This window comes from Uncinocarpus reesii, genomic scaffold, assembly GCF_000003515.1.
Source record: "Uncinocarpus reesii 1704 scaffold_5 genomic scaffold, whole genome shotgun sequence".
NCBI lineage: Eukaryota > Fungi > Ascomycota > Eurotiomycetes > Onygenales > Onygenaceae > Uncinocarpus > Uncinocarpus reesii.
The window spans coordinates 930,817-955,649 of NW_003052496.1; the positions used below are offsets into that span (position 1 = coordinate 930,817).

The window sequence follows — 24,833 nt, forward strand, 5'->3', positions numbered from 1 at the left end:
ATTTAGCTGGGCTATAGGCTCAGGAATATATAACCGATAAGCCCTTTTGGGAGAACAAGGTGCCTGGTGCCTGTATTAAACCCTGATTTGAAGATTTTGAGGCTAAAGATCACACTATATGGTCACTGTATTAAGGTCTTTGACAGCGAAATCACTTCTAAATGGAGGATCGAAGCTATGGCTCTGGATCCCGACGATATAACGGAGGCTATGATGGACTGGATTATCGAGGAGCTTCAATTCAAAGCTAAATTGTATAAAGAGACGGGGCTGACGTACGTCTTTGACGGCGATGTCGTTAAATCCGATTTGAAGATCCCAAAGTTTCTCCAGGAGTCACTGAAGGTAGCCGTGGCCCCCTTAGAAGACGTTCCTGAGGAGGAAAAAGATTACCATCCATATTCGGGCGACCAAGTACTTAACCTGGTGCATCCTTCACTCTTCCCGCTTGTCTACGGGCGGACCCGCATCGTCCAAGACGGAAGCTTTACACCTGATGAAGGAGTAAAACGATCCGGAGAGGGTGAAGTCATTGAATGGCCGGGATACGAACAGCAGGTGCAGGGCTCAACGAATTCATGGAGTACAAAGTTTCAATGGCTCCCGTGCAACATCTCCTTTGTCCCAACGGCTCCTTCAGGCGACCAAAGTGCAGCGAACTTTGGGTCCGAGAGCTTTCGCTGCAAAATCAACAGTTACATTAATAACCTACACCCTGACGACCACGGAGACCTTTATTCTATCCTTGAGGAAATAATCACTCGGACAGTTCCTCTTTGGAATATGACACTTTCAGGGTTAGGAATGAGATTCAACAAACGGATCAATTACAACGATGTTAAATATGACCCGGATCCGGATGATATACCCGAAGAACAATATCCACAGCCAGAAGAAAATGAACCTGATTATTCTTATTGGGCCAGACTTGAGACCTGGAAGCAGGAGATCAGACAAGTGGTGCTTCCAGAGCCCGGGAAATTCATTCCACGACCTGTCTCATCCAAATATACATTTCTGAAAGATTACGGAAAAGCGATCCGTACTCTAGAACAGGACCAAGAGGTTGACTTGTATGAAAGCTTCAAAGCTTCTGGCCTTCAAGTAATTGTTAAACTAGCAAATATCTACTTGACCCCAGAAGATCCAGATTACACGGGAGGCCTGTGGCACGTCGAGGGCCAGTTGGTATGAACCTTTTATCTTTGGGCTTCAATCCTTGGTGCTGACTTCCTCAGAATGAAAGAATATGCGCAACGGCACTATATTATTACGATAGCGAGAACATCACCGATAGCCGTCTCTCGTTCCGGCAAAGCATCTCTGAGGACTTTTCACTGGAGATCGGCTATGAACAATTCCATTTCGAATGGCAGGAGAAAGTATTCGGCCTTGAAGAAGAAGCTCTTGCAGTTCAGGAACTTGGAAGCGTCAGCTGCAAAGAAGGGCGACTCCTCACCTTTCCCAATATCTTCCAGCACCGGGTGGAACCGTTTCATCTGAAGGACCCGACCAAGCCTGGTCATCGCAAAATCGTTGCGCTTTTCCTCGTTGATCCAAACGTTCGCATTACTTCTACCGCAGAAGTACCCGCACAAAGGAAGGATTGGTGGCTCCGACAGGTTCCCTTGGACAATATCCTCACGCGACTTCCACAAGAATTGGGCGACCAAGTACAGAGAGAATTAAGTGGATTCCCGATGACGATGGAGGAGGCGCAGGAACTCCGCCTCGAATTAATGGACGAGCGGGTGGCGTATGCTGATGATGATGAATGGCCAGACACTTTTATTTACTCACTTTGTGAGCACTGAAAAACCTGGAGTGAAGAAATTGCTGGCTGTTGAAAGAGTGAGATTTATGTGCTTGGTTTCGCTTCGATTGAAGCTGATAGTCCAGCTTCAGATGAGCCAAGGAGTTTATATAGCTTAGGTAACCAATATAATGCTCACGTGACAATGAGCTATGATTACATAATCTTATGTGTTCAGACATGTGACTTTTGACCTCACCAAAATGTGAAGCAACTCGTGTTGTATTGCAAGGGAGATTATATGAAGCAGCCTTGTTCACGGGAGCTTCAAAATGCCCAAGAAGCGTCGGACAGCTATAAGGGCAGCTGCCACACCCAAAAGTGAGTTAATGCTATTATTTCCACCCGCAGCAAATACAGTACGCTGATCAATGCTATTAAAATAGAAGAGGCTGCCCCGAAGCATAACCCTGAAGACTCCGATGTAGAAATGCCCGATGCACCTGTGTCTCCATCCAATGCCGAAGCGGACCAAGAAGAGGAGGAAGCTGAACAGGAGGAAGACACAGACGAGCAGATTGCTGGACAAGAACCAGTTGAGCCCACGGACGAAGAAGCAGCTCAAACCCCGGCCCAGGAGCAAGAACAGGATCAGGAACCAGATCGAGAAGATGCTGAAGGCGATGATGAGCAAGAACCCACCGTCCCATCCACGCCCTTACCAGAGTCCGGAGAGCCATCACGTCAAGATACGCCGTCGCGCACTCCCGGACGGATGTCCGCCATACCTCCCGGACCGCGACGACGTCGTCCCGGTCGCCCGCCGAAGAATAGACCTCCGGATTGGGAAGCGCCTGAGCCAAGCGAACCTCGCGATGCGAATGCGCCGCCGCGGAAAAGAGGTCGTGGCCGTCCGTCCGCTGGGGGAAGGTGGGCCAAGTCAAGGGGTGGACCGTCGCATGTTACCCAGGTCCCTGTTGACAAGGAAGGAAATATGATGAATGTGATCAACGACGAAGTAGACTTGCCGGAGGACCCGGAAGGCGAACAAAAAGTGGACAAGCTTGGGAATTTGCTTGGTGGTCGCGAATACCGGGTGCGCACGTTTACGATTCTCGACAGGGGTGAGAGACATTATATGTTGTCGACGGAGCCAGCCCGATGTATTGGGTTCCGAGATTCATATCTGTTCTTCCAGAAACACAAATTGCTGTATAAGATCATCATTGATGATGATGCGAAGCGGAATTTGATTGAGAGAGATATCATTCCACATTCATACAAGGGCCGTGCGATTGGTGTTGTCACGGCGCGCTCGGTGTTTAGAGAATTTGGTGCAAAAATTATCATAGGTGGCCGGAAGGTCATTGATGATTATCATGCACAAGCTGCTCGGGAGCGTGGGGATGTTGAGGGCGAGCTAGCCGTGCCAGAGGATATATTACCTGGGCCTGGCGAGACTTATGATCGTAACCGCTATGTTGCGTGGCACGGAGCAAGCAGTGTTTATCATTCTGGTGCACCATCAGTCCCAATGCCTGCTGGAAAAGTGATGGATGCAAAGAAGAAAAAGGTTGTTGTGACTGGTGATAATTGGATGGTTGAACATGCTAGGGCAAGCAGGTCAGTATTGCTCATCATGTTTGATATGCTCTTGAGACGTGATGTGCTGCGCATATTTGTTTACTGACATGAACTGCTCATGTTTTTAGTGCATTCAATTCTTCCCTTGCCAATTTTCGCCGCGAAGCCTCGAAAGGGGTTTATGATATCCATACCAACCAAATGCTCTATCCAAAAGACATGCAGCCATCGTACATCCGCGTCGAGCGCGTTGCGCACGAAGAAGAGAGCGCGGCGGAGAAATCGAAGCTGATTGACAGCGCGAATAGAGAGCTACAGCGTCTAAAGCTTTCCGCACCCGACTCCCCAGCCATCAACGGCGTCGCCAGTGAAGACAGCACCCATACGGGCGCTAATTCTATCGCGGTTGACGGCGACGAAAACTCCACTCCTGCGCCCAACGCTACCACAGCCGACGCTAAATCCGCATCTACAACCATCTTTCCCCCCGTAGCATCTCGCGTTGCGCGCCACTTTGCAGTTCAGGACGTTTACTACGAGACTCCGGCGTACACGGCCCTCGGCTCTCCGGGACCGAATAGCAGCGGGCATTCCAACGGTCTGATCACTATTGACCCGAACAATGGCAATCCAGTATTCAACATGGATCCGGAGATACTCAAGGAACTCCCGCCAGATTGTCGTGAGGCATATATTGATGCGGCGATGAAGGAGTTTGAGTGGAAGAGGCAGTTTACTCACGTTGGGTCGGATCGGGGATTTACTAGGCCGAGGATGAGCTATGCGTACCATCAATGAAAAAAGCTCAGAAAAAAGGAGTTCTGCGCCTTTCCGTGCATAGGGGATAATGGAGATATTTTTCTTTCTTTCCTTTTTTTTCTCTTTAAGAGAGGAGTTTTTATTAGGCTGGCGAAATTTGGGAAGGGGGATACGCTTTGTGCTGATATGATGGGACATTTGCTGGGCGTCTCTGTGCGGGGCCTTTGTACTCTTTCTTTTGTCCTCTGAGCGACTTTGTCGGATTTTGTAAAACAGAGATATCAACGGTGGAGGCCCAAAGTAGAGCGAAAATGGACTGTAAGATGGCGCATTCTATCACTGTGTCTTGATGTCATTTATTTTGTAACCCCAAGGCCGGGTCAAATGGTGAAAGGGGGAGAACATCGTGCTTCGGGTAGCCCCCTCGATTCGAGTACTACTGAGCAAGCAACCCTTTGTAAAAGAAGACCTTATGTACTCCTATAACTACGCGGGCGCAATCTCCCGGAGAAAAGAATGCTTTGGCATCGTCCTGTGAAACAATTCCCTGAAACCTGTCCATCAATCTCTTCCCTTAACAGCACGGCGTATCAGCTCGCCCCCGCCCGAGGCGGCATTCAATAATGAAGCAACATTTAAAAGAACTGACAATTTCTCTTTCCTTCTCCCGTGACCAGCTTGTATTTTACATTCGAAATATCACTAGAGCGGGGTGTTGATGATCTCAATCAGCCTTAATAGATCTTTGGCACATTTTTTGATCAAATTAATACGGAGATCATAAGTACATGGAACCGGGATGATTGGCATTGATGTTCAAGTACCTTTTTTCTTTTTTTTATTATTTTTGTATGGATTCAGAAGGAGATTATTTTGGAAAAAAAGCAAAGAAAAGCGGAATCAGGAATGGAACGGGAGTATCTTCCAGCGCATCCCCGCCATGGTTCGGAAAACGGTTAAGAACAACCGGGGTGCTGGAGGTTGTTTTTTTCTAGCTTGCTGGTTTGGGTGTCATGCCGAAGGTTTTACCAGAGGGAAACGAGATCCTGCAGAACAGAGTGGCCGGAGATGCAGGGAGGAGGAAATGAGGGGCAGGGAGAGAGGAGAGGAGTTTTCCCCGAAATTCTCACAAACTTGCGCGCTTTGAGCTACCCGCCTTTCTGGGGAAATGCCGCATGTTGCAGGTTGCATCTATTACCGAAAAAATAATAATGAATGGATGTGATGTACCGAGTATCCTGGCGTGATTGCGGCCTTGAGGTGTGCAAATTTAGAAGTATAGATGCCCAACGAGGCATCGGATGCGGAGCATGTGGATTCAAAAGGGCAGAACCGGGAGCAGGGCTCTTGTTTGTTTTGGGGAAGATACATCAGATTGAAAAACGGGTGTGGAGGTGTACTTCGGAGGCTCTCCAGCTCCAGACTGCTTCTAGAAGGGGCAGATGATTGATCATCATGGCTACTCACGACAGGTAAAGGTCTGGGGGTTTCTCCCGTGCTTGTCATGTGGCCGTCAGGGAAGACGCAAAGGCAAGCAGGGGGGCCTTTTTGGTGGTGGCAATGGGCGAGGTATGAGTCTTGACATTTCTTGAGTTTCTCGTGAGCGATGCAGTGTTTCGTCATTCGCAAGAGGGCGTTCGGGAGGTTTCTTGTTCTGTTTGCTTATGGCTGAATGTTCCTGCGCCTGGCCTCGGGTGTGTTGGCCTCCATTTGTCATCTGCTGGCCTCTAGAATTTTTGGGGGGGGAAACACGAAAACAGGCAGCAGTCAAGGAATGATGACGAGGTGTGACGAACAACACGAGACGCACAAAGCTGCTCTGGATGAGGGTTGCCACAAGCACTCTTGAGCTGTTGGAAAAGGCTGGGAGTTGCGGAGACCTGTGTCTCAGCCCTCCAGAGGGTTCTTTGGAACCTGCACTCCGTAATCCGCAAGCGACTGGATGGAGGAGTCAAGAGGCTGAACACCAGTCACCTCCTCCAGACTTACTGGTCAGCGGTGCTTTTCGACACCGCCTTGAATCAACGTCAAACTGTGGCCATGAGGTTGCGAATCCTCGACGTGAAGGGTGGCCTGTGAGGCAACGGGCAAAGTCCGTTGGAATGCGTCGATATTATACATACATCGGACACCATCGGGAGTGACAAGATCGAATTACCTCCGTATTTGTCCCCGAAACGCTCTCTCACAAGCATGATGATATTTTTACTCTGCCCGTCACAAAAAGCCACACCCCTTTTGCCGGGTGGAGATCGTGACTCGAAGGCAGACTGCACAACGAAAATCACTAGGCTCCCTCTCCAAGCGCCCAGTCCAGAAATCCGGCTTGTCTCTGGCGGGCTAGCTTGTCGTTAGCGGACGATAGATTTTCGGACGGACCCCAACGCGGTTGCTACCGGCAACAAACATTTTTGAAATTTTCGAAAGAAAAATCTCTGCTCACAGCGAATTCCATGGCTTGCGATTGGCGAGGGCTGTTGGAAAACTCTCCACTCCCAGTGGATGAAGATTCTGGGTGGTTGGGTTCGTCAAAAGGCCTCTGGTAGGGGTTGAGGGACTATCGTCACTCTGGCAGACGAGAATAGTTCAGAAGGAACATGGGGCCCAGGAGTCATAATATCCGGTGAGCGGTAAACTCGGTCTGCTGCGATTTCCCCCCTTCATCTTAATAATGTTGCCTGAGAAAGTTTCTTCGAGGTGCATGTTGCTTGTGCTTGGATCCCTTCAGGACATGTTGCATCTGATCTATTTTCGCAGTGGAGGATTGTCGGCCCTGGATTGTAGCGGTATTGCGCAATACACAGGCGGTTACGGGAGTGTTTGATGAAGAGTCGTTACAGCCGGTTCGCCTGCAGAACCCAGTTATGTCAGCAGAGGGCGAGACGGCCATTGGTGGGCTCGGCAAATCAAAGGAGACACTGTCATGAAATTACACCACCTGATACAGGCCGCAATTCAAGTCCGTTGTCTGTCAGGTCAGTACGGTACGGTACCGAAATGCAACTTGAGCTTCATGAGAGTTTGGCGCTTTTATATGGAGCGCGAGAAGTTACAGCAACACAGCGATCACAGTGGTGTGGTTGGTTTAATGACTCTCTCCACTCGACCCCGTTGAGTCGCTGCTTGCTGCGAAACCAAAACGGACTTTTTGTGGGAGTGGCGCAGTTGGACCGGTTTTGACTGTGCATCCTCTGCATCAAGATCGCTCCCATCTCCCAGACATGAGGGTGAATTCCGGAGCAAAGGCGGTGTCGGTGTCAATCTGGACCAGGCATGGGGTCAACAGAGCCATTTATTTAGCAAATTGAGTTCTTGCGCAATGGAGCAGAGCGCCAATACCAGAGGATTACCATGTATTTTATTGAACCAATTCACAGTGATAATGGCCCTTTTCAACGCAGATTTGCCCATCTCAGCCGTCTTGTCTCATCAACGGATCGCATGTGCTGAGAGCAGGAATCTTGACTGCTGTTGGATGAGCGAAGGAGTGGAGCCCTCGCCAGCTGCGTAGAGTTGAGCAAGAACAGAGATTTCATTCTGACCCAACTGTCGCCGGTGTTCCTTGGATCAAAGACAGCAGGCGAAGATTTGCCTCCTGAGAGAAAACCAGATTGAATCCGCCTTTGAAGTCATCTGGACGTAAGATTACCAGCCGGAGCGTTCGAGTCTGACGGCCAGCGACTCAGCCCGCCGGCTGGTCTCGTACCGCCGGCGTAATGGGTGGGCTCCAATACGCTGAGCCCACTGGTGCTGGCGGTAATTACGGCGTACCGTCACGAGGAACCGCCCGGCTAATCCCAGTTGGTGCTAGTGGTCCATCGGTTTTTTTCGCTTTCCCTTTTTGCTCTCTTTCCCTTGTGTCGCTTCGTCGTCTTCCTTGACCTCCTCTCTTCCTCCTCCGCTTCTTCTTCTTCCTCCCTCTTCGCACATCCTCTCCTTCACTCACTCACAACGTCTTCACACACGTCGCTCGGTTCCCTCCGTTCTTCCGGTTATCGCTACCCTCTCTCGACAAACATCCTCGCATCGCCCTCAACGAGCTTTTCACTAAGTCTCGTTCCATCAGTTACGCTTGACCAAAATTCAACTTTGTTCTGCGAGCTCTGCGGTTAATCTCGATCCATAGACTCTTTTTCCACTTTCTTTTCTTTTTTTCTGAGCCCCGGGTTCTTACGACACCTTTGACTCTTCGTTTCTTTGTTGCTTTTTTCCGTTTCTCCTTCATCCTCAAACCCTCCTCTTGAGCCAACGTCGTGCTCCGCGTGCGCCATATACCCTTGAAGAGAAAGTAATCGCATCCGTTCTCCAATGTCTCAGTGCTAGGGGTCTCTTTTCCGTTCTTCAAGGCGTCTGCAGAGCTTCGGCTCGTCGTCGAAGCTCCCAAAGCTTGGGACTTGGAGCGAGGGTGTAGAAGGGGTAAGCCCTGCCCTGGGAAAGTTGCTCGCAATCGGCCCTGCAGCCGTTGACATTCGACAGCACTAAGCCATCTACAACCTCACCCCTAACCCAGCTCTATCTCGTTTGACCATGCCGTCCTTTTACGCTGCAGCCATGAATAATGGCTTCCCGCCAACGCCTCCCCACATTCATATCGATACTCGAATGGAGGTTGACCAGGCGTATTATCCAACCGGCCACCCCGGCCATGCTGCGAGGTACGCCAATGGGTGTGACTTGCCTGACCAATATCCGCCGTCAACGGCTTACGGCAATCGTCCTTCAATGCCGGCACACCAGCATCAGTTACATTCCGCCCGTGTCAACCGGGAAATGAAGCCGTCCAACATGTCGCAGCCGCAGGTTCCGATGTACCCCTCCATGAACACCGGCACCAGTCTCCCGCCTCTAAGATCAAACACGACGCTCCCCCCAATGGACAGCGCGATTCCATCGCAATACAGGCGTCGGGAGCCGACTGCCCAGCAGGAACAGAGGCCCAAGGAACAAAGATCAACTGGTGGTGTTGCAGCACACTTGGATTACGATATGGATCAGATGACAGATTTTGTGGCAGAGATGGCCCAGGGAATGTATGCTTTGTACACGTCCAAGATCAGACTTTCAGATATTGACATTATTCGAAGCGTTTACCCAGGAACAACAGTGCCGCGACAGTTCAGGAAATATGTTTATCAGATTCTTTCGTCAACGCGTCTACCCAGCTCGACCATCCTTTTGGGGCTTTACTACCTCGCTTCGAGGATGCGCATGCTCTCCTCTGGGGAAGTGTACGCATCTGGAACCGGTGAAGTTTACCGCATGCTCACGATTGGTCTACTCCTGGGCAGCAAATTTCTCGATGACAATACCTTTCAAAATCGATCGTGGTCGGAGGTTAGCAATATTCCAGTTTCGGACTTGAATTCAATGGAGCTGGACTGGTTGTTTGCATTCGATTGGAAGATCCATAATCGCATTCACAGTCAGAGCGACGGTTTCATGACATGGAAAGCACACTGGGATACGTGGCGTGCGAAGTCTGACGCTCGGGTTTATGATTCTCGTACTAAATTGGCCCCGATTGATACGAACATCCAGCGCCAACATTCGATCCCAAAGCCCTTACTCTCACCAGAGGGACCCATTCCCCCTCAGTATCAGAGGAGCGGGTGGTTGACTCCGATGAGTTCCGATTATTCACCGCCGTCTGCGCCCCATACTGGTCCTACTACTCCGGACTATTATCAAGTTGCGCCATGGCCATTATTCAACAATCCGGCTCAGTTTTCTCGTCCTTGGGTTCTCCCTCAACAATTTGTCACCTCTCGGTCCCAACCGCAATCCTATCAGCACACTCCATCGTATGCTCAAGCATTCTCTCCAACTGTGTGGACTGGGCATGGAAATGCATGCGGCTGCTTGTACTGTGCCAAAAGCCAGGAGCATTACCTCCCGACAGTCCCCTTTGGCGTTCAGCCAGTGGCTGGATAGGCATCTCTTCTCTGGATCCTTGCTAATTTCAGTTGAAATACACTTTAATGACGCGCTCATTCACATGCGACGATTTAATGCATCACTTACAGCGAAGCGAAACTACTATTATGTGCGTTTTGCGTTTAGGCGTGCCTCAAGAGGACCGAAAAAAAATACGTTTACAAAATGTTTGGTGTGGGACTAAAAGTCTTTTTTTCCACTCATACACCAGCGAGATCTTGGACTCGCTTGGTCCGTATGCGGCTTTCTTAATTCTGTATCTATCCTCGTGAACGGGAGTGTTTCCTTTTCCGAATCGTGTTCTTGCATTTTGTTTCAGTCGTTTTGACCATGTTTACTTATCCCCCCTTGTTCGAAGATGATTTATGATTTAATTGCGTCTGATTCTTTATTCATTTGTTTCTCGTTTCAAGCCGCCTTTTCTTTTCTCTTTGCCTTTCTCTTCTTCTTTTTGAACCAGCAGTTCCCTTGGGCATTTATCTGGAGGCGCATTTTTCCGGCATAGAACTATTTGTCCCGTTATTTTCCCTCGTTTCATTGAGAATAGCTGAAAATTGTTGATTACACACCAAAGACTACCCGGCGTTTATTGTTGCTTTTACCTCGTTTAATTGATGTTTGCTGTTGTCTTGTCAACTTCCGATGGAGGCTTCTTTGTTCAACGGCCGTGATATCCACACTCTACTTGCCTTGTTCCTTTGACAAGGATGTCATCGCATCAGTTGTTGGCTTTATTTTCTATATTTTGCCTGCGGCATACATTCCATTCGTTTTTATCTTGCGTTGCTCTTACCCTTGTTAATATCCTGGGCCATCCTCTACTGAAAAAAATTCTGTCCCGTTTCGGCCAATCTTTCTGCTGTTGATCTTTTTCTATCTTAATCCCCTGCACATTTTCTGATTTGCGTTGACGGCTTTGCAAAATGGTTTGTTTGGTTTGGTTGAGGAAGAGATACCCTCACTTTTTACATTTTTCTGCTATGGTCCATGTTTTCAAGGTGGAAATGTTGATTTCTCTTTGCTATTGGCTGTTTTGTGTGATTTTCTTTTCTTTCTCTACGGAGACTGATTCATCAGGGGTTGAATTATGGCTTGTGGAAGATACCTTGTGGGATTAACATTGTTTGGCTTTCTTCAGTTGAGAAGAGTACTTTTTTCCCTTACGAACAGTGGAGTTTCTTTTTACATATGAAAAAATAGCAGACCGTACAGATTAGTTGTGGACAGACGATGAAAAAATCGATAAGATTGGTGTGGACTGGACAAGCCTCTTTTCTCATTCTTATGTATTCCCAACAAATTTTTTTTATCTCTTCTGGAAAGGATGGAACGAAAATATCCTTGCTGAATGCGCCAGAGTGTACTTTTATTCGCAATACCTTTCTTTTTCGCATTTTTATAGAAGGCTCTATATATCTTGCATATGTTTTTCCAATTATACTGGTAGACTTTTCCCTGACGCCCCAGACATTCAGAATGATTTAGTTTCAATATACGCTTCCTTGAACACTCTGCTCACGCGTCTTTATCTCATCGACTGCTTCTTCCTCTTCCTCGAGCTCATCGGAGCCACTCTTTTCGCGCCCAGGCAACAATGGGGCACATGTATCCGCCTTCCCACAGCCGCCGGCAACAATGTTGATATCAGTATCCTCGTCAGAACACGGGTCAGACGACAAGCGCGACGCCAGGCCATTGTCGTCCGTATCCCCTAGCGAATTCGCCATGGCATGCGGCCGTTTGGCGCCGGGATCGTCCGTCGGCTGTTGGCGCTGGCGCTGGCCGCTGGAGAAGGTGTGGATGCTGGGCGGTCGGGGCGTTTTGCCGTGGATGTCTTCCTGGTTGTCGTTGTTGTTGTCGTCGTCGTGGTGGGGGCCTGGGAGGTTGCGTGCGTTGATGATGGGTGTTAGGTCCTCGTCGTCGGCGCGGTTGGAGGTGAAGGAGGCGCGGCTGGTGGCGCCGCTGCGGGAGCCGCCTGCGTCTCTGCCGCCGCCTAGTTGGAGGATGGCGAGGCCGCGGGTGAGTTCGCTTTCTAGGGTGGCAGTGGTGGTGGCGGTGGTTGTGGTGGTGTTGAAGTCTAGGGGGGCGAGGGGGAGGGGGGTGGTGGTGAAGGGGGTTGATTTTGGGGCGTTTTGTTCTGTCTGCGTTTGGCTGTTGACAGCGTCACTGGAGGGCTCCTCAGCTTCTGATTTGGAGACTTGGTTCTGGATGATGGGGAGTCTTGCTCGATATGGCTTGTAGCCGTGGTTGCAGCCATCAGGGCACCCTCCCCATTTCCGTCTTATGGGAATCACGGAGCCCACAGCCGCTGGGTTGGTTGAGCTGACGTCCGTCCCAAAGGCAGCTTCTCGGGCAGCTTTTGCTTTTTGCTTTTCGAGATCCCGCTGCATCTTGAGTTCGGACCAGGTGCGCAGGTGGTTCTGTAGGATGTATTTCCCATTATCTGCATCCTTTTTCATCACGACAAACTCGCAGTGGTTGATATTCCGCAAGTCCTCAAAATATTCCACGCTGAAATGGTACCATTTCATAAGAAACACACGAGTCATCAAGCCGTGCGTGACCAGCACACACACGCTGGCAAAATCGTCTTCGCTGAAGAGTCTCCAGAGCGACTCGTTGAACCCGCTCACGCGGTCATACGCATCCGCCGCCGACTCGCCGTTGGGGATCCGGTAGAAGAAATGCCCATAGTCAGCGCGCTCCTGCCACATCCTCTCCATCGCCGCTGAGCATGGCTGGAAATTGCCGAAGTCCTGCTCCCGCAGCCGCGGCTCTTCGTATACCTTGATGGTATTCCGTGGGAACGGCGACGGTGACGGGTCGTCTGAGGTCAGGGAGGAGAGGATGCCTTCAGTGGTCTCGCGCGTCCGCCGGTAGGGAGACGTGAAGAAATGGAGAGTGTCGTCCGGCCGGAGCATGGCCCGCAGGCGCCGGCCGGCTTCCTGGGCTTGTCGATGGCCCTCTGGTGTGAGCTTGACCCGGTGGTCGGGGACGGTTTGGTGAATCTCGCGGTTCTTGTTTCCTTCGGATTGGGCATGGCGGATGAGGATGATGAGCTGTGTGCTATGGTGTTAGCGGAAGTGATAGTCTGGGCTGCAGGTGGCACGAACTCGAGGCTTGCCCATATTTAACCAGATGCTGAGGAGATCGTCTGCTACCCTGGTGGTTCCTAACACTTGATCTCTGGTTCAATTCTATACTTGATATTGAAGAGATGTACTCCATAAATAAGTAATATTTTTAAAGAAATTCCCTAGCTGTGGCGGGTTCTTGACCGACAGTTGAATCTCCATCCCGAGCGCCTTGGCCGTGGCCTCGTCCTGCTTGCTTCACGGGCTAATTAGCGAGTGATCGCGGCTGGTCGCAACGCTATTCTGATACCAGCATCCGCAATCCAAACGGCGATCAACACGTTCGCAGCGGCCACAGAACAGCACCGGCAGCTGGGCCAATGTGCGGTCGAACACTCCAATGCAGTGAGCCCAATCCATCATGACCGATCCCTTATACGAGCTGCTCGTCCCCTACTTTGACCGCGACAATGCCTCGCAGCGCCCTCGCCCTCCGGCCGCCGATGCCACAACCGCCAAGTATCTCGGTCGCTTATCGACACTCTCCCTCTCGTCCTTGAACTCCACAGAGCTACAGTCCCTTTCGCAGTCCTCACATTCGAGCCTCGTCTCGCTCCAGGCGCTCGCCAATCGCTCACACAAGGCGTTCATTGCTTCCGCCGATAGCCTCTCCTCCCTCCAAACTTCCATACCCAAACTTGCAGGCGAGACCGCAGCGTTACGAGATGCCATACCGAAACTCGACGAGGAGGCCGTTTCCTTCTCGTCACGGTATAGCAAAAGCACCGAGAACCAGATCCTGGATAGGAGGAGGAAAGCGATGCAACTAGCCCGGAATGTGGATCGGTTGTTAGACATCTTAGAGCTACCAGCACTCTTAGCGACGGCAGTTTCCTCGTCATCTGTCAATGCTGGTGTGGTAGCGAGTGCGGCAGCGAGCACTAATTACTCGTCCGCATTGGATTTGTTCGCGCATATCAAACGGCTTCAGACCCTCTATCCCGATTCTCCGCTGGTGAAAGACGTTGTTTGTCAAGCGGAGGATTCGATGAGAGACATGGCGAGCAATCTAATCGCCAGCCTCAGAGTGCAGAATATTCGACTAGCTGCCGCGATGAGGACTGTGGGATGGCTGCGCCGTGTGGCGCCGGAACTTGAGCTGCCCGCCAGAGAAGGGCTTGGTTCTACGAATAGTGAAGGGGCATTTGGCGCGCTGTTTCTAGTTTGCCGGCTGGCCAACTTGCTAAAGATGCTTGATGCCTTGGAACCATTGCGCGAACTTGCAGATCAAGAAAAAGCTAAGCGTCTACAGCAGAATGCAAAATCTAGTGATGCGGCAAGTGGTACAAAGGACCTGTGGTCAGGAGGCCAGCAAACAGAGCGGTTCCTGAAAAGGTATATTGAGATCTTCAGAGAACAGAGCTTTGCCATCGTGTCCATGTACAAGAATATCTTTGCGCCCGCTCCCACGGAGGCCGATTTGGCAGCCGCTTCTATCCCTGGGTTGGATCTCCAGAACCTGAATCTCGACGGAAAGGGATCGAATCAGAAGTCATCAGGCGGAGTCGATGACCAATTGCACCGACTGCCGCCGGCGCTAGCAACATTTCCAATGCACCTTGCACAGCTGTTGCTCGATACCCTGAAAGAGTATCTTCCTAACGTGAGGGACAAAGGATCGCGGGAGAGCCTACTTACTCAAGTACTATACTGTGCTGCAAGTCTAGGGCGGCTAGGGGGTGATTTCAGCATGCTTTTGTCAGCTTTGGGCGAGGAGGGCGAAGATGAAGATCAAGACACGGTCCCCGAGTGGGAGAGAATGATGAAGAACCACCGGATGCTGGCTGAACGGTTGGATTCTCTCACTGCAGGTAGAGCTGAAGGGGACGGCAAGCGTATCCAACGTCAGGCTACACCCGCACAAGACTGATATATGATTTCCTGTTGCAACATGATGTTAACCCCTTTTGCGTGTAAAAGCTAGTCGTTGTTATAGACCAACACAGCGTCAAATGCCTATACTGTGCTTCATCACACGCCTTGCCTGATCCGGTTTAGTCTCTCCTCGGGACAAGACCCGCCGCTATTCCCAATCTGTACTAGCGTGATGGAAACTGCCATGGAGCCCCCCCGCCGGGCGCTTTGATTGGCTGGCTCCGCGGCTTCCGCCTTCTTGGCGTGTTTTCCCCTCGTGAATGGCTTCTTTCATCATCATCGGGATATCTCCATCACTCACTCTCAACACTGTCTGATTCGCAGTTGGATATCTCTTGACTCTGGCAGTTTTACGAGAAGGCCATCTGTTTGCTTGCTTCTGTTTATCACATAGCCTTGCTTTATCTCTAGCCGTTGTCTGATCTACAAGGTCTCTCCACACGATCTGTTGTGTCCGGGGTGATGGCTTGACGCCATTCAACGGTTATTCTTTGAAGATCGTTCTTCCCGCACAGTCTCTCGACAACATTCAAATGGCTGCTCTCTCCGGCCCATCAACTCCAAGCCTTTCTGGCGGGCTGATCGACCCAACAAAACAAGCAGAATATCCTATCCTCCTCGGCTCCAGGTTGGCTGGAAAGGAGCGCTCAAGGGCAGGTCGGTTTATCAACGTTGCATACAACTACAAAACCAAAGGCACCTCGCCACACCAAAAATCCACGATTGCCGCTGGCGATGCATCGGACCTCTACAAGCTTACCATCCAGGACAAGGCCGGCAATTCGGAACAGACAAATCTAACGTACATCTATCATGGCAGTATTGATCCCGCATCTTCAGTATCCGAGTCGGAAACAAGCAACCTGGTGTTAGTCTTTGATCCGAAACGAAAAGCCTTCATTCTCGAACCGGTTTCGACGAAGTTGAATTTTAACCTCCGTTCTGCGCCGGGCAAGACGGAGAAGCAAGTGTTGGAACAATACCAGCAACTCAGTATTCTATCGGAAAACGAAGGCACTTCGGGAGATGGAGCGGATGGAGACAAGGATGATGATGATGATGCTTCGGGGACAGCAGACGAAGACAATCCATATGACTATAGGCACTTCTTGCCAAAGAAGTCGACAGAGACGGAAAGAAAAACCGAACGAGAATCGACCCGGAGCACACCTGATGCCCATAGCCTTGCTGATAAAACCCTCGCGCCCAACTCGACAACCTCGCCTCCAAAACCAAAACCGAAGCCTCTATCGAGGAATAAACCTCAAACCAATCCGCTACGGCCCCAAACGAAACGAGTTACCAAACCTGCCGCCGCGAAAGTTGGGAATCACCCCAAGACTAAACCAAAATCAGCGCCTCGCGTTGACCCAGAAGACCTCGTCGAGGAATTGTCGGCCCCGGAAGCGGAGCCCAAACCCGAGCCGGTAGCTCCGACTGCAGCGTCTAGTAACAACATAATAGTTGATGGCAATCTTATTATTGACCTAGGTTCCCCTCCGCCTGAACGACCTAAATTCAAACTCAACCCTCGGGATTTTGCATCAGGTAATACCTCCGCGAACGAGGGGGCTGTCGGTAGTGACCACAACGAAGATGAAGATATTCGATCGCCTTCTCCGCCAAGGTTAGCTGGTAGCCGCGCATGGCAAACGCCTGCACAGCAGGAACCGGAAGAGGAAGAAGAGGAGGAGGAGGAGGAGGAGGAGGAGGACGAAGAGGAGGAAGTGAGTGACGAAGCTGAAATTGAAGCCGAGCAGGAACCTGATGACGATATGGCGGAAGATGATGGATTTGCCGCTGAGATGGAGGCAGCATTCAATCAAAGTGTAAGAGAGGAGGAAGAACAGAGGGCTAGGGATTTGCTACTAGAGCAACAGCAGCAACGACATATTGTGAGCGATGAAGAGAGCGAGGTCAGTGAAGAGGAGTGAGCATAGCGAATATGATATTGTGAGAAATCCGCTCTGGGCTTTTACAGCTTGAATTTCGACAGGAAGTTTGTGTTTTGACTATTGAGCGGGCTCTTGGGAGTTTGGTTGACGGGGGTTCCACGGAGCATGTCGACGATTTATGTCAAATAATACCCCGCTGGTGCAATTAAATCGCGGTTTGCATGTATGGCAGCACTGAACAATTAGCGACCATGGAAAACTGCAATTTACTTCTAGATAGATAAACAGCCTCGAGCTGCACAACTAATAGCGATTCTGATAGCCGTGAGCCGCAGGACGATTACCTAATCCGTCTCTTCCTGGACGGGCTTGGCGCACTGTCTTCCTCTTCTCTCTAAGACTTCGTCGCCTCAGGTTCTCAGCTCTACCGTCTCCTCGGTCGCTTTGACGTGATTTATTGATACTGTCTTGCACTCTCTGTGCCGGTGCTGCTTAATCTTCACCGTCCGGCGCCACCGATAGCGCACCCCGATGGCGTCCGGAGCCGCATGTCCGCTTATATTTCCGTATTAATGACATCAGGGAGTTCTTGAATGTGTTATCGGCAAGGGCAGAATATGCAATTCTCAAGGGCTTTTACATTTGGTACTTGGATCGCATGAGCTCTATCTTCCCTTGTGTTCCTCTGCTCCACCTACTACCGGCAGAAGACGTACCGTTTCCGCATCATTCACACCGGAATAGTTCGTGCTTTTCCTGTTCCGCAACCATCTACAAGCCGAAATGCCTTCGATTTCTTCAAATACGCAGTCTTCGGCCCCTCCGGTCCCTTCTCCTTCCAATCCCGTCCTTCTAGCCACACAATCACAATGGCTTTTTACCGATACGGAGCTCCTTCGAACACCCTCGATCCTAGACGGCATGGCCATCGAAGCGGAGCATACGAGTCGAGGCAAGGGCGTCAATTTTATCATGCAAGTGGGCATCCTGCTTAAACTCCCGCAGCTCACGCTTTGCACGGCTAGCGTGTACCTTCATCGGTTCTTTATGCGATATAGTATGGTGGATCTCCCGCAGAGGCCCGGAATGCACCCTTATTCGGTCGCTGCTACGGCGCTTTTCCTGGCAACAAAAGTGGAGGAGAACTGTCGCAAGATGAGGGAACTGATAATCGCTTGCTGCCGGGTGGCGCTCAAGCAACCAAATCTCGTGGTGGACGAGCAATCAAAAGAATTTTGGAAGTGGAGAGACACCATTCTACACAACGAAGACCTGCTTTTGGAGGCGTTATGCTTCGATCTTCAACTGGAACAGCCCTATCGACTGCTTTATGACTTTCTTTGCTTCTTTCAACACCAGGATCATAAGCCATTACGGAACTCGGCCTGGGCCTTTATTAATGATTCGATTTATACAGTCTTGTGCCTACAATTTCCCGCTCGAACAATAGCTGCGAGTGCATTGTATGCGGCAGCCAGGCACTGCAATATCTCGTTCAACGATGATGAGCTTGGGCGTCCTTGGTGGGAGCAATTGGACGTTAATTTGAGAGATCTAAGGCGAGCGTGTAATAAAATGGCGGAGTTATACGAAAGATCTCCCGTACCGAAGCCGGGGCAAAAATATCCCTCTATTCCTAGCAGCGAGGGAGACGCAGCTGACAAAACTAGACATGTTATACCTATGCTAAACAAGGGTGGTGAAGAAGGCAACAGTTCGGAAGAACAAAATGGCTCCTTGTCTCCCGGGGAGATCAGTGAGCGGAAAAGGAGTCGAGAACCCGATGACCTAGCCGCTTCCGTCAAACCAAATAGTCGTATATCCGCCAACGGCGCACAGGATCACGGGGGCGGCCAACGCTCTCCAAAACGCCAGAAGCGCGATGACAGCGAAACTTCTGCAGCGAATTCCAAAAGCCCATCCTCCCAACCACAACTACAGTCAAATATTCGCCCTCAAACTTCACTCGCCGCTGTGACATCCACATCTGATATCCGGTCGAACAGCAACTCCATCTCCCCCGAAACCATCACCCCAACATCTACCGCCAACCCATCTCAAACCGAAAACGCGCGTCCAAACGGACACTCGAATCCCGAACACCACAAAACACGTTCAAAATCCCCCCTTGCAGCGACCAGAACGAACGATAAACCACCCTCTTCGCGCATCCCAGCCAGCTATCAGCGTAGGGCAGAGCTGCCCCCTCGCCCACCTGTTGGTCTTCCTCCGAAGCCGCCGGTAGGCTAGGAAAAACCCGTTTTAGGGTGGCTATTGAGTGGAGTTTTCGATAATGATCTATTCTTTGGGATTAAGGTGGAAAGCTGGTGAGGATTTTAAGGGATATTTTAATTCGCATATTCGGCGTCTTTTTATTATGATTGTGCTAAACTGACCGTATGCAACGCGCAAGGCTGGTGTTTGTGCGATGCAGCGCTTCTTTTTCAAGAGGATGGTTCAAGTTCAAAGGGAAACATTCGACAATGAATATCACCGTCTCTATATGTACTGTACATAGCTAAAATGTTCAACGGGGGTTGATTTATTGAATAAAGACGTATGTCCTTCGCCGGCGCATTCAGCCAGCCGCATATGATCAACAAAGTCGGGGGACAAATTTTGGTGCAATGATAGTTCCCTTTGATTTCCTATCGTAACAGAAACACGGCCTTATTATAGAGCAAATTTTTTGATAAGACGGGCGGGGTAAAAGATTCAAATATGTCCAACCCAAACACCAAGGCAAATATCCGTATAGTAGTACACCTAGATACATCGAGAAAGGAGGGTTAAACCAGAACTCAAGATGCTGCGAGTCAATATGAATCGGTGATTCGATCGACAAAGCACAGGGAGAGGAGATGAGGTGTCAAGCTTGAAAACTCCGCTTCAAAAAGATGGATTAAAAGAGGTAAAGGAGGATAAAAGGGAGTAGCGAGAAGGGTCACGTATGGGAAGAGGAGACATTCTGACAGAACAAAGAAAGTAACATGGAGCTGCGCCTCCCAACGCCACGACCGTTGTATAATATAGTACATGCCTCCAAGAGAAACAAAAAAACGCTCAATAAAAGGCTACCAATACATCGTGAAATAATGGTAAGAATTAAAAGGTCGTTAGAGGTTCGTGGAAGAAAATAGCTGAGGAAAGTATAAACATGTTCGCGAGAGTAGTAGGTGTGGTTTAAATGTCCGCAAATATAGCGTCCAGTTCGTGAATTTCGACGGCTTCAGGACTTTGGAGATCAAGCCATGAATCTAAAGCTGAATCGAGGTGAAGGCCGAATCCCGTATCAATCATGTCAAGCGACCGCTTGCACCCGGACACGCCCCCCATTTTACTGGGAGTTGAGTCGAAAGGAGCGATAGGCTTAGTAGCAGAACAATCGTCGATCTCAGCTTCAGAAGTCGTGCTTGAAGCTGATGACAACGACAATTCTGACGAGGCTGACGGAGACGGTGATGTACCAAAGACTTCTACATCCGCGGCATCAACACCGTCTTCGGTCAGGTAGGCGTATTCCTGAGCTTGGGATTGCGCTTCGTGGGCAGCGAAGCAATCGTCCATGTTGACGTGGTCTCGTGGCGCCTCCCCTTCAACTCTACTCCCTTCAGGCACAGGGTTATCATTCTGTTTTGCCACCAAGTCTTCGGCCGAGGTCCTCTCTCGAACTGAACTTGCGGTCAAGGTGAACTCCTTTTCATCACCTTCTAATGGCGGTGAGACTGTACGGCTGCCATGCGACAAGCGAAAACTGTCGGGCATTCGAGTGCGCACAGAATAACTTCCCGCAGGTGTAGGTGGTCTACCAGGGGTGGAGTGCTCTACCAGCGACCCAGCCTCTTCATGTTCAAACGCCGGACTTGACAGATCAACTTCGGGGCTTGGGCTCATACGGCCTCTTTCAAGCGCATCATCTGCATCATCTTCACCATCAAGGTCGACGCTGGCATTTGATAAGCTTGGTGTAATTTGCTTTATGGTCGCAGGAGGCGAAATGATATCACTCGAGTCCTCCGGTAGAGGCTGGGCGGGCGAATTCGTAAGGTAGAAGAAGACCTTTCGCGGATGGACCGGTATTTGCTCCTTAGCAATTGGGCAAGGGGCCAGGGCGCTCCAAACGCGCTTTAGATACAAACTAAGCCGTGACGAGATCAAAGCGGCCGCATTCGCCGAGCTGAATCGTAGTTAGCAAAGGTGAAATAGGCAACAAGATTAAAACAACTTACGTTGCGATTGTCGTATTCGTAGTTGATAGAACGGTCGCAAGCTCCTTGATCAGGTGAGGTCTATTGCCCGTCTTTTCAAGTTGTTCAATCACCGAGACAATAATGTCATCATTGATGCCCTCGGTATCGATCTTTGCGCCGACTCCGGCATCTGCCGGGGACGGTGGTGGCGTGTGGCCGTAGGGACCAGCAACTCTTCCATTCCTCCCTTCAGATATTGTTGAAAGAGGTTTTGATTCTGAGTCGTGTGATCTCTTGACCTTTTTGGAGGGCGGTTGGTTTTCGGTTGTGGCTGGAGATTTCGAGGTAGACGGCGAACGATGTGAGCGCGACGCATTAGGGAGGTGTATGCCCAGGGAAGGCAAAGAGAGCGACTTCCGGCGTGTGTTATAAGGCATGTTGAAGCAGTACTTTTGAATGGATAACTAGACGTAATAGCAGAATACAAAAGGAGGGAAATGTTGGATTTTGTTATGTTTGAGAGCGGATGCTTGGGGAACTTAAGGGGGGAGGATGAACCAAAGATGAAAAAAATCAAGGACAAAGAAAGACGATCAAGAAAAAAAGTTGTCTGGGAAGGATCGGTGCTTTGGCTTGCTGTGGGTTTCACTCAGGAGATTATGGACCGTTTCATATTGGTCTGATTGGGTATTTTTGGACGAGTGTGGATCGGGGTGCATTCATGGGAAGAAGTCGAAGCGCACTAGAAAAAGCAGCTCTCCACTTTGCAGAAACGACGAACGTAACAAGGGATTTCAGGTTTAGCCTTGTTGGTGCTCTGGTTGAGACCAGAGTGGTGGCGGTCGATTATGCTGGAACCTTGTCCGTCCCAATCACATTGCATGGTGCATGCTCTGACGGGGCTCAGAGCATCAAGGTTTGAGTGATCCGTGTGCAAATGTCACACCGTTTACCGACGGCGGCAAGGGCAGCTGCAAGGTTGCGAGCACGCTTCTTCAAGCCTGTCGGGATTCTGATAAGAGTGATAAAATAGCAAGCCCTCATCGGAGACTCAAGAAGCCTCTCCAGCACCTTTGAGAAATGATGCGCTGGGGAGATGGGCGGCCAGATGGGGATGCGCTCCGGCGGAAGAAACTTAAGCCAGCCACCACAAAGTCTCTCGAGAATTAGCGGGCTTCTCGGAGACGCGTAGAGGCAAAAAGCGCATCCACGAAGCCTCGGGTTGACGGAGCAACCACCGCGCAGAGGCGGTCTTGGATCGTGCAACTTTCGGTTTCCCAATTATGCTTCTTTTTCATTGAGGTGTGGATCGTTGCACTTTGGACTGTGCATATGCGCTCACAATTACGGAGTCAACCCTCTCCATCCAGGTCAGAGACAAGCAGGCAGAAACAATCGATACGTACACCGCCATCCAAGGCTAGGTCCCTCACATCCTTGCTAGAGCAAAGTTAGAAGAGCTGCTGAGTGCAGGTTCATCGAGCTGTGACCAACCACCACTGAAGCAACAGCCAACGGCTCATAAAATGGTGTCAAGGGTCTGCATAACGCTTGGCCAATGCGAGATCATCCTTGTCGAGCACGCACTTCCCCAGGACGGAGAACAAAATTCCCAGATACCGCCTGTCGACTCAGGATGCGGTGTGTGAAGCAAACTAGCTGAGGAGTGCAGTTGTGGTGTCGCGTATTGGAATTATGGTCATGGATCACGCTTCCTCTGCTCATGATTTGGAGTTCTTCCTTGTCAAGCCAGTATCTGTGTGGGCCTTGAAGCAAAGTTTTGCGAGGAATCCAATATCATCGGGAGATTGCAGCGTTCCCCGAGAAAAAGAAATTTTTGCGATTGGACAACACCTGGGGACCGCGAATCAAATCCCAGTGATTATACGGGCGATTTTTCCACACCATCCACATCCTAGCAGTATTTTTTTTTTCACACAATAGGCTTCATGCTCCCCTGGACATCTTTCATCAAAAATTTTCCAGACAGTGTGTCGCGGAAGCATCCATCGACCTTCAAAGCGACAGGATGACTGGGTGTGGCCCCTGGGCGGGTAGCAATTATTGATATCTTTCCATGCTACGCAGGACCAGCTCCCTGCTCGTTGGTGAGTTGATACTCAGCCAGTCGGTCAGATGAAGCTATCTCCTTGTTTTGAGTTTCGGCGAAAGGTTCTCGATTCTTACAACCGAATCGAGAATCGAAGAGGGATTTCGACTCTTGAGGCATGATCATGAGAAATAGATGTGACAGATAGAAATGCCAGCAGATCCCCGAAGTTTCAAGCGAGGCTCGAGCTTCAAATTGCTAGCCGATAACGGAGATGTCGACGAAAAAGAAACGAGGATGAAAGCTTGAGAACTTGAGAGAAAGCAGTTTTGATTCTCACAGGCGTAAGAGTTGTTGTTGACGTTGATGCGAGGAGTGGATGGAGGGACGTTGGATTTGGGTGTGTCCCGATTCGGAAAACATGTCACCGTGCAATTCCAAGTACCAGGTACCGTGCAATTGCATATAGATATCTAGCAGATTGAGGTATCTCTACACCAGGTCTATACAAATGCACATCATGATTCATCAGATTGTGATGTGCAGTTGTATCATCAAGTTCAGATTAATCCTAGCAAGTCAAAGGCGCCAGACAACAAGTCATCTGGATATGCCAGAGCGACTGATGAGCCTCGACCAACTTTTCCCCGGATTTTCATGATGCCTGTGGAGCTGGAGACTGCCGTCACAGAGATCCATTGTCACTCGTGGATCCAACATGTCATGATGCAGCACACGCGCATCAACCCTGTCCCACATACGTACTCGATTTTCTTGAAGTAGTCAGTCTTCGTGCTGTGTTCCACAATGAAATAATTCATGCAAAACAGTATTGAAGGAAGTGGTCATCTGTTTGTGGTGAAGGCGAGAGATCTGCTGATCTGACTGCGAGTGCCATCAAACTCGGACATCAAGAAATGCTCTTTAGTGGTTGACGGCAAGAAAGGGTTTGCTAGGGCGCATTGCAGCTGGGAGTGTCCGTAACCCATATCAAACCAACACACTCGAGGGTTGCGACAGACAAGTACATACGGAGCATTTCGGCTTCCCTTTAACAATGACGGGCCGCAGCTCGTCCGGAGACAAAGAAGACTCTCAAAGCAAACCCATGTTCCAACGATACACATAAATTCGGAAAAATATGTTGGTATCCAAACCCGAGAACAAAAAAACTGCAAAGCGCCAATATTATGCTCAGCCATCCTCAAAGCCGTGATATGCAGGTATCGTACAACGCAAATCTCAATCCAACCACTGCAATATTTGCTTCCGGATCTAAGCAAGCAAACTGCTTCCACCTGCAGCTTTCTCGCTATCTAGGCTGCTTATCTCCATCTTTTCGTTTGCACGGTCGGTTCCTTGCCTTGGGCGTAAAACATATTTCCACGTCGTTCCCAAATGCCATCGTTTCGATTCCACAATCTCAAGGCCGCTTTGTTCAACGATCTTTCCGATATCCCTATTCCACCAGCATCCATGTTGGTTGGCGTGGGCCGGTGCAAGATCGTCTAGTAGCTTATTCACCCAACCATAGTATGACCGACCGTGCTCGAGGAGTAGGATCTGCCCCCTTTCCGGCTCTGTGATTTCCCCGAGGTGCTTTAAAAACGCAACAGGGTCAGGATATCGAACAAGCTCCATGGTCTGGAATCACTGTAT

General features: G+C 50.1%; 9 protein-coding genes across 9 annotated transcripts in view; 5 read left to right on the top strand and 4 right to left on the bottom strand.

The window, feature by feature from the left end:
* The window catches only part of UREG_07334 (uncharacterized protein), a gene marked incomplete at both ends in the record, with an annotated part of 2,114 nt that extends 300 nt beyond the window's left edge, over nucleotides 1–1,814 (top strand). Inside the window, 2 exons of the mRNA XM_002582515.1 lie at nucleotides 136–1,188; nucleotides 1,239–1,814. Of these exons, the coding sequence (XP_002582561.1) occupies nucleotides 136–1,188; nucleotides 1,239–1,814 (1,629 nt within the window). The remainder of the gene's footprint in view (nucleotides 1–135; nucleotides 1,189–1,238) is intronic.
* Nucleotides 1,815–2,085: 271 nt separating this feature from the next.
* Nucleotides 2,086–4,135, top strand: UREG_07335 (uncharacterized protein; the record flags this gene model as incomplete). The annotated part of the gene is made up of 3 exons (XM_002582516.1): nucleotides 2,086–2,134; nucleotides 2,200–3,376; nucleotides 3,466–4,135. 3 exons carry the CDS (start codon nucleotides 2,086–2,088, stop codon nucleotides 4,133–4,135), a joined length of 1,896 nt encoding a protein of 631 aa, XP_002582562.1.
* Nucleotides 4,136–5,609: 1,474 nt separating this feature from the next.
* UREG_07336 (uncharacterized protein) lies at nucleotides 5,610–6,291 on the bottom strand (the record flags this gene model as incomplete). Its single annotated transcript, XM_002582517.1, has 3 exons — nucleotides 5,610–6,010; nucleotides 6,086–6,169; nucleotides 6,255–6,291. The coding sequence occupies 3 exons, from the start codon at nucleotides 6,289–6,291 to the stop codon at nucleotides 5,610–5,612; spliced, it is 522 nt and encodes a 173-aa protein (XP_002582563.1).
* A 2,332-nt stretch (nucleotides 6,292–8,623) lies between these two features.
* On the top strand, nucleotides 8,624–10,027 carry UREG_07337 (uncharacterized protein; the record flags this gene model as incomplete). Its single annotated transcript, XM_002582518.1, has 1 exon — nucleotides 8,624–10,027. One exon carries the CDS (start codon nucleotides 8,624–8,626, stop codon nucleotides 10,025–10,027), a length of 1,404 nt encoding a protein of 467 aa, XP_002582564.1.
* A 1,490-nt stretch (nucleotides 10,028–11,517) lies between these two features.
* On the bottom strand, nucleotides 11,518–13,158 carry UREG_07338 (uncharacterized protein; the record flags this gene model as incomplete). The annotated part of the gene is made up of 2 exons (XM_002582519.1): nucleotides 11,518–13,089; nucleotides 13,144–13,158. 2 exons carry the CDS (start codon nucleotides 13,156–13,158, stop codon nucleotides 11,518–11,520), a joined length of 1,587 nt encoding a protein of 528 aa, XP_002582565.1.
* Nucleotides 13,159–13,525: 367 nt separating this feature from the next.
* Nucleotides 13,526–16,973, top strand: UREG_07339 (uncharacterized protein; the record flags this gene model as incomplete). The annotated part of the gene is made up of 2 exons (XM_002582520.1): nucleotides 13,526–14,955; nucleotides 15,470–16,973. The coding sequence occupies 2 exons, from the start codon at nucleotides 13,526–13,528 to the stop codon at nucleotides 16,971–16,973; spliced, it is 2,934 nt and encodes a 977-aa protein (XP_002582566.1).
* Nucleotides 16,974–17,717: 744 nt separating this feature from the next.
* On the top strand, nucleotides 17,718–19,184 carry UREG_07340 (uncharacterized protein; the record flags this gene model as incomplete). The annotated part of the gene is made up of 1 exon (XM_002582521.1): nucleotides 17,718–19,184. The coding sequence occupies one exon, from the start codon at nucleotides 17,718–17,720 to the stop codon at nucleotides 19,182–19,184; it is 1,467 nt and encodes a 488-aa protein (XP_002582567.1).
* Nucleotides 19,185–20,117: 933 nt separating this feature from the next.
* On the bottom strand, nucleotides 20,118–21,561 carry UREG_07341 (uncharacterized protein; the record flags this gene model as incomplete). The annotated part of the gene is made up of 2 exons (XM_002582522.1): nucleotides 20,118–21,111; nucleotides 21,164–21,561. The coding sequence occupies 2 exons, from the start codon at nucleotides 21,559–21,561 to the stop codon at nucleotides 20,118–20,120; spliced, it is 1,392 nt and encodes a 463-aa protein (XP_002582568.1).
* A 2,888-nt stretch (nucleotides 21,562–24,449) lies between these two features.
* Nucleotides 24,450–24,833, bottom strand: part of UREG_07342 (uncharacterized protein) — a gene marked incomplete at both ends in the record, with an annotated part of 1,360 nt that continues 976 nt past the window's right edge. The window contains one exon of the mRNA XM_002582523.1: nucleotides 24,450–24,754. Within this exon, the coding sequence (XP_002582569.1) occupies nucleotides 24,450–24,754 (305 nt within the window). The remainder of the gene's footprint in view (nucleotides 24,755–24,833) is intronic.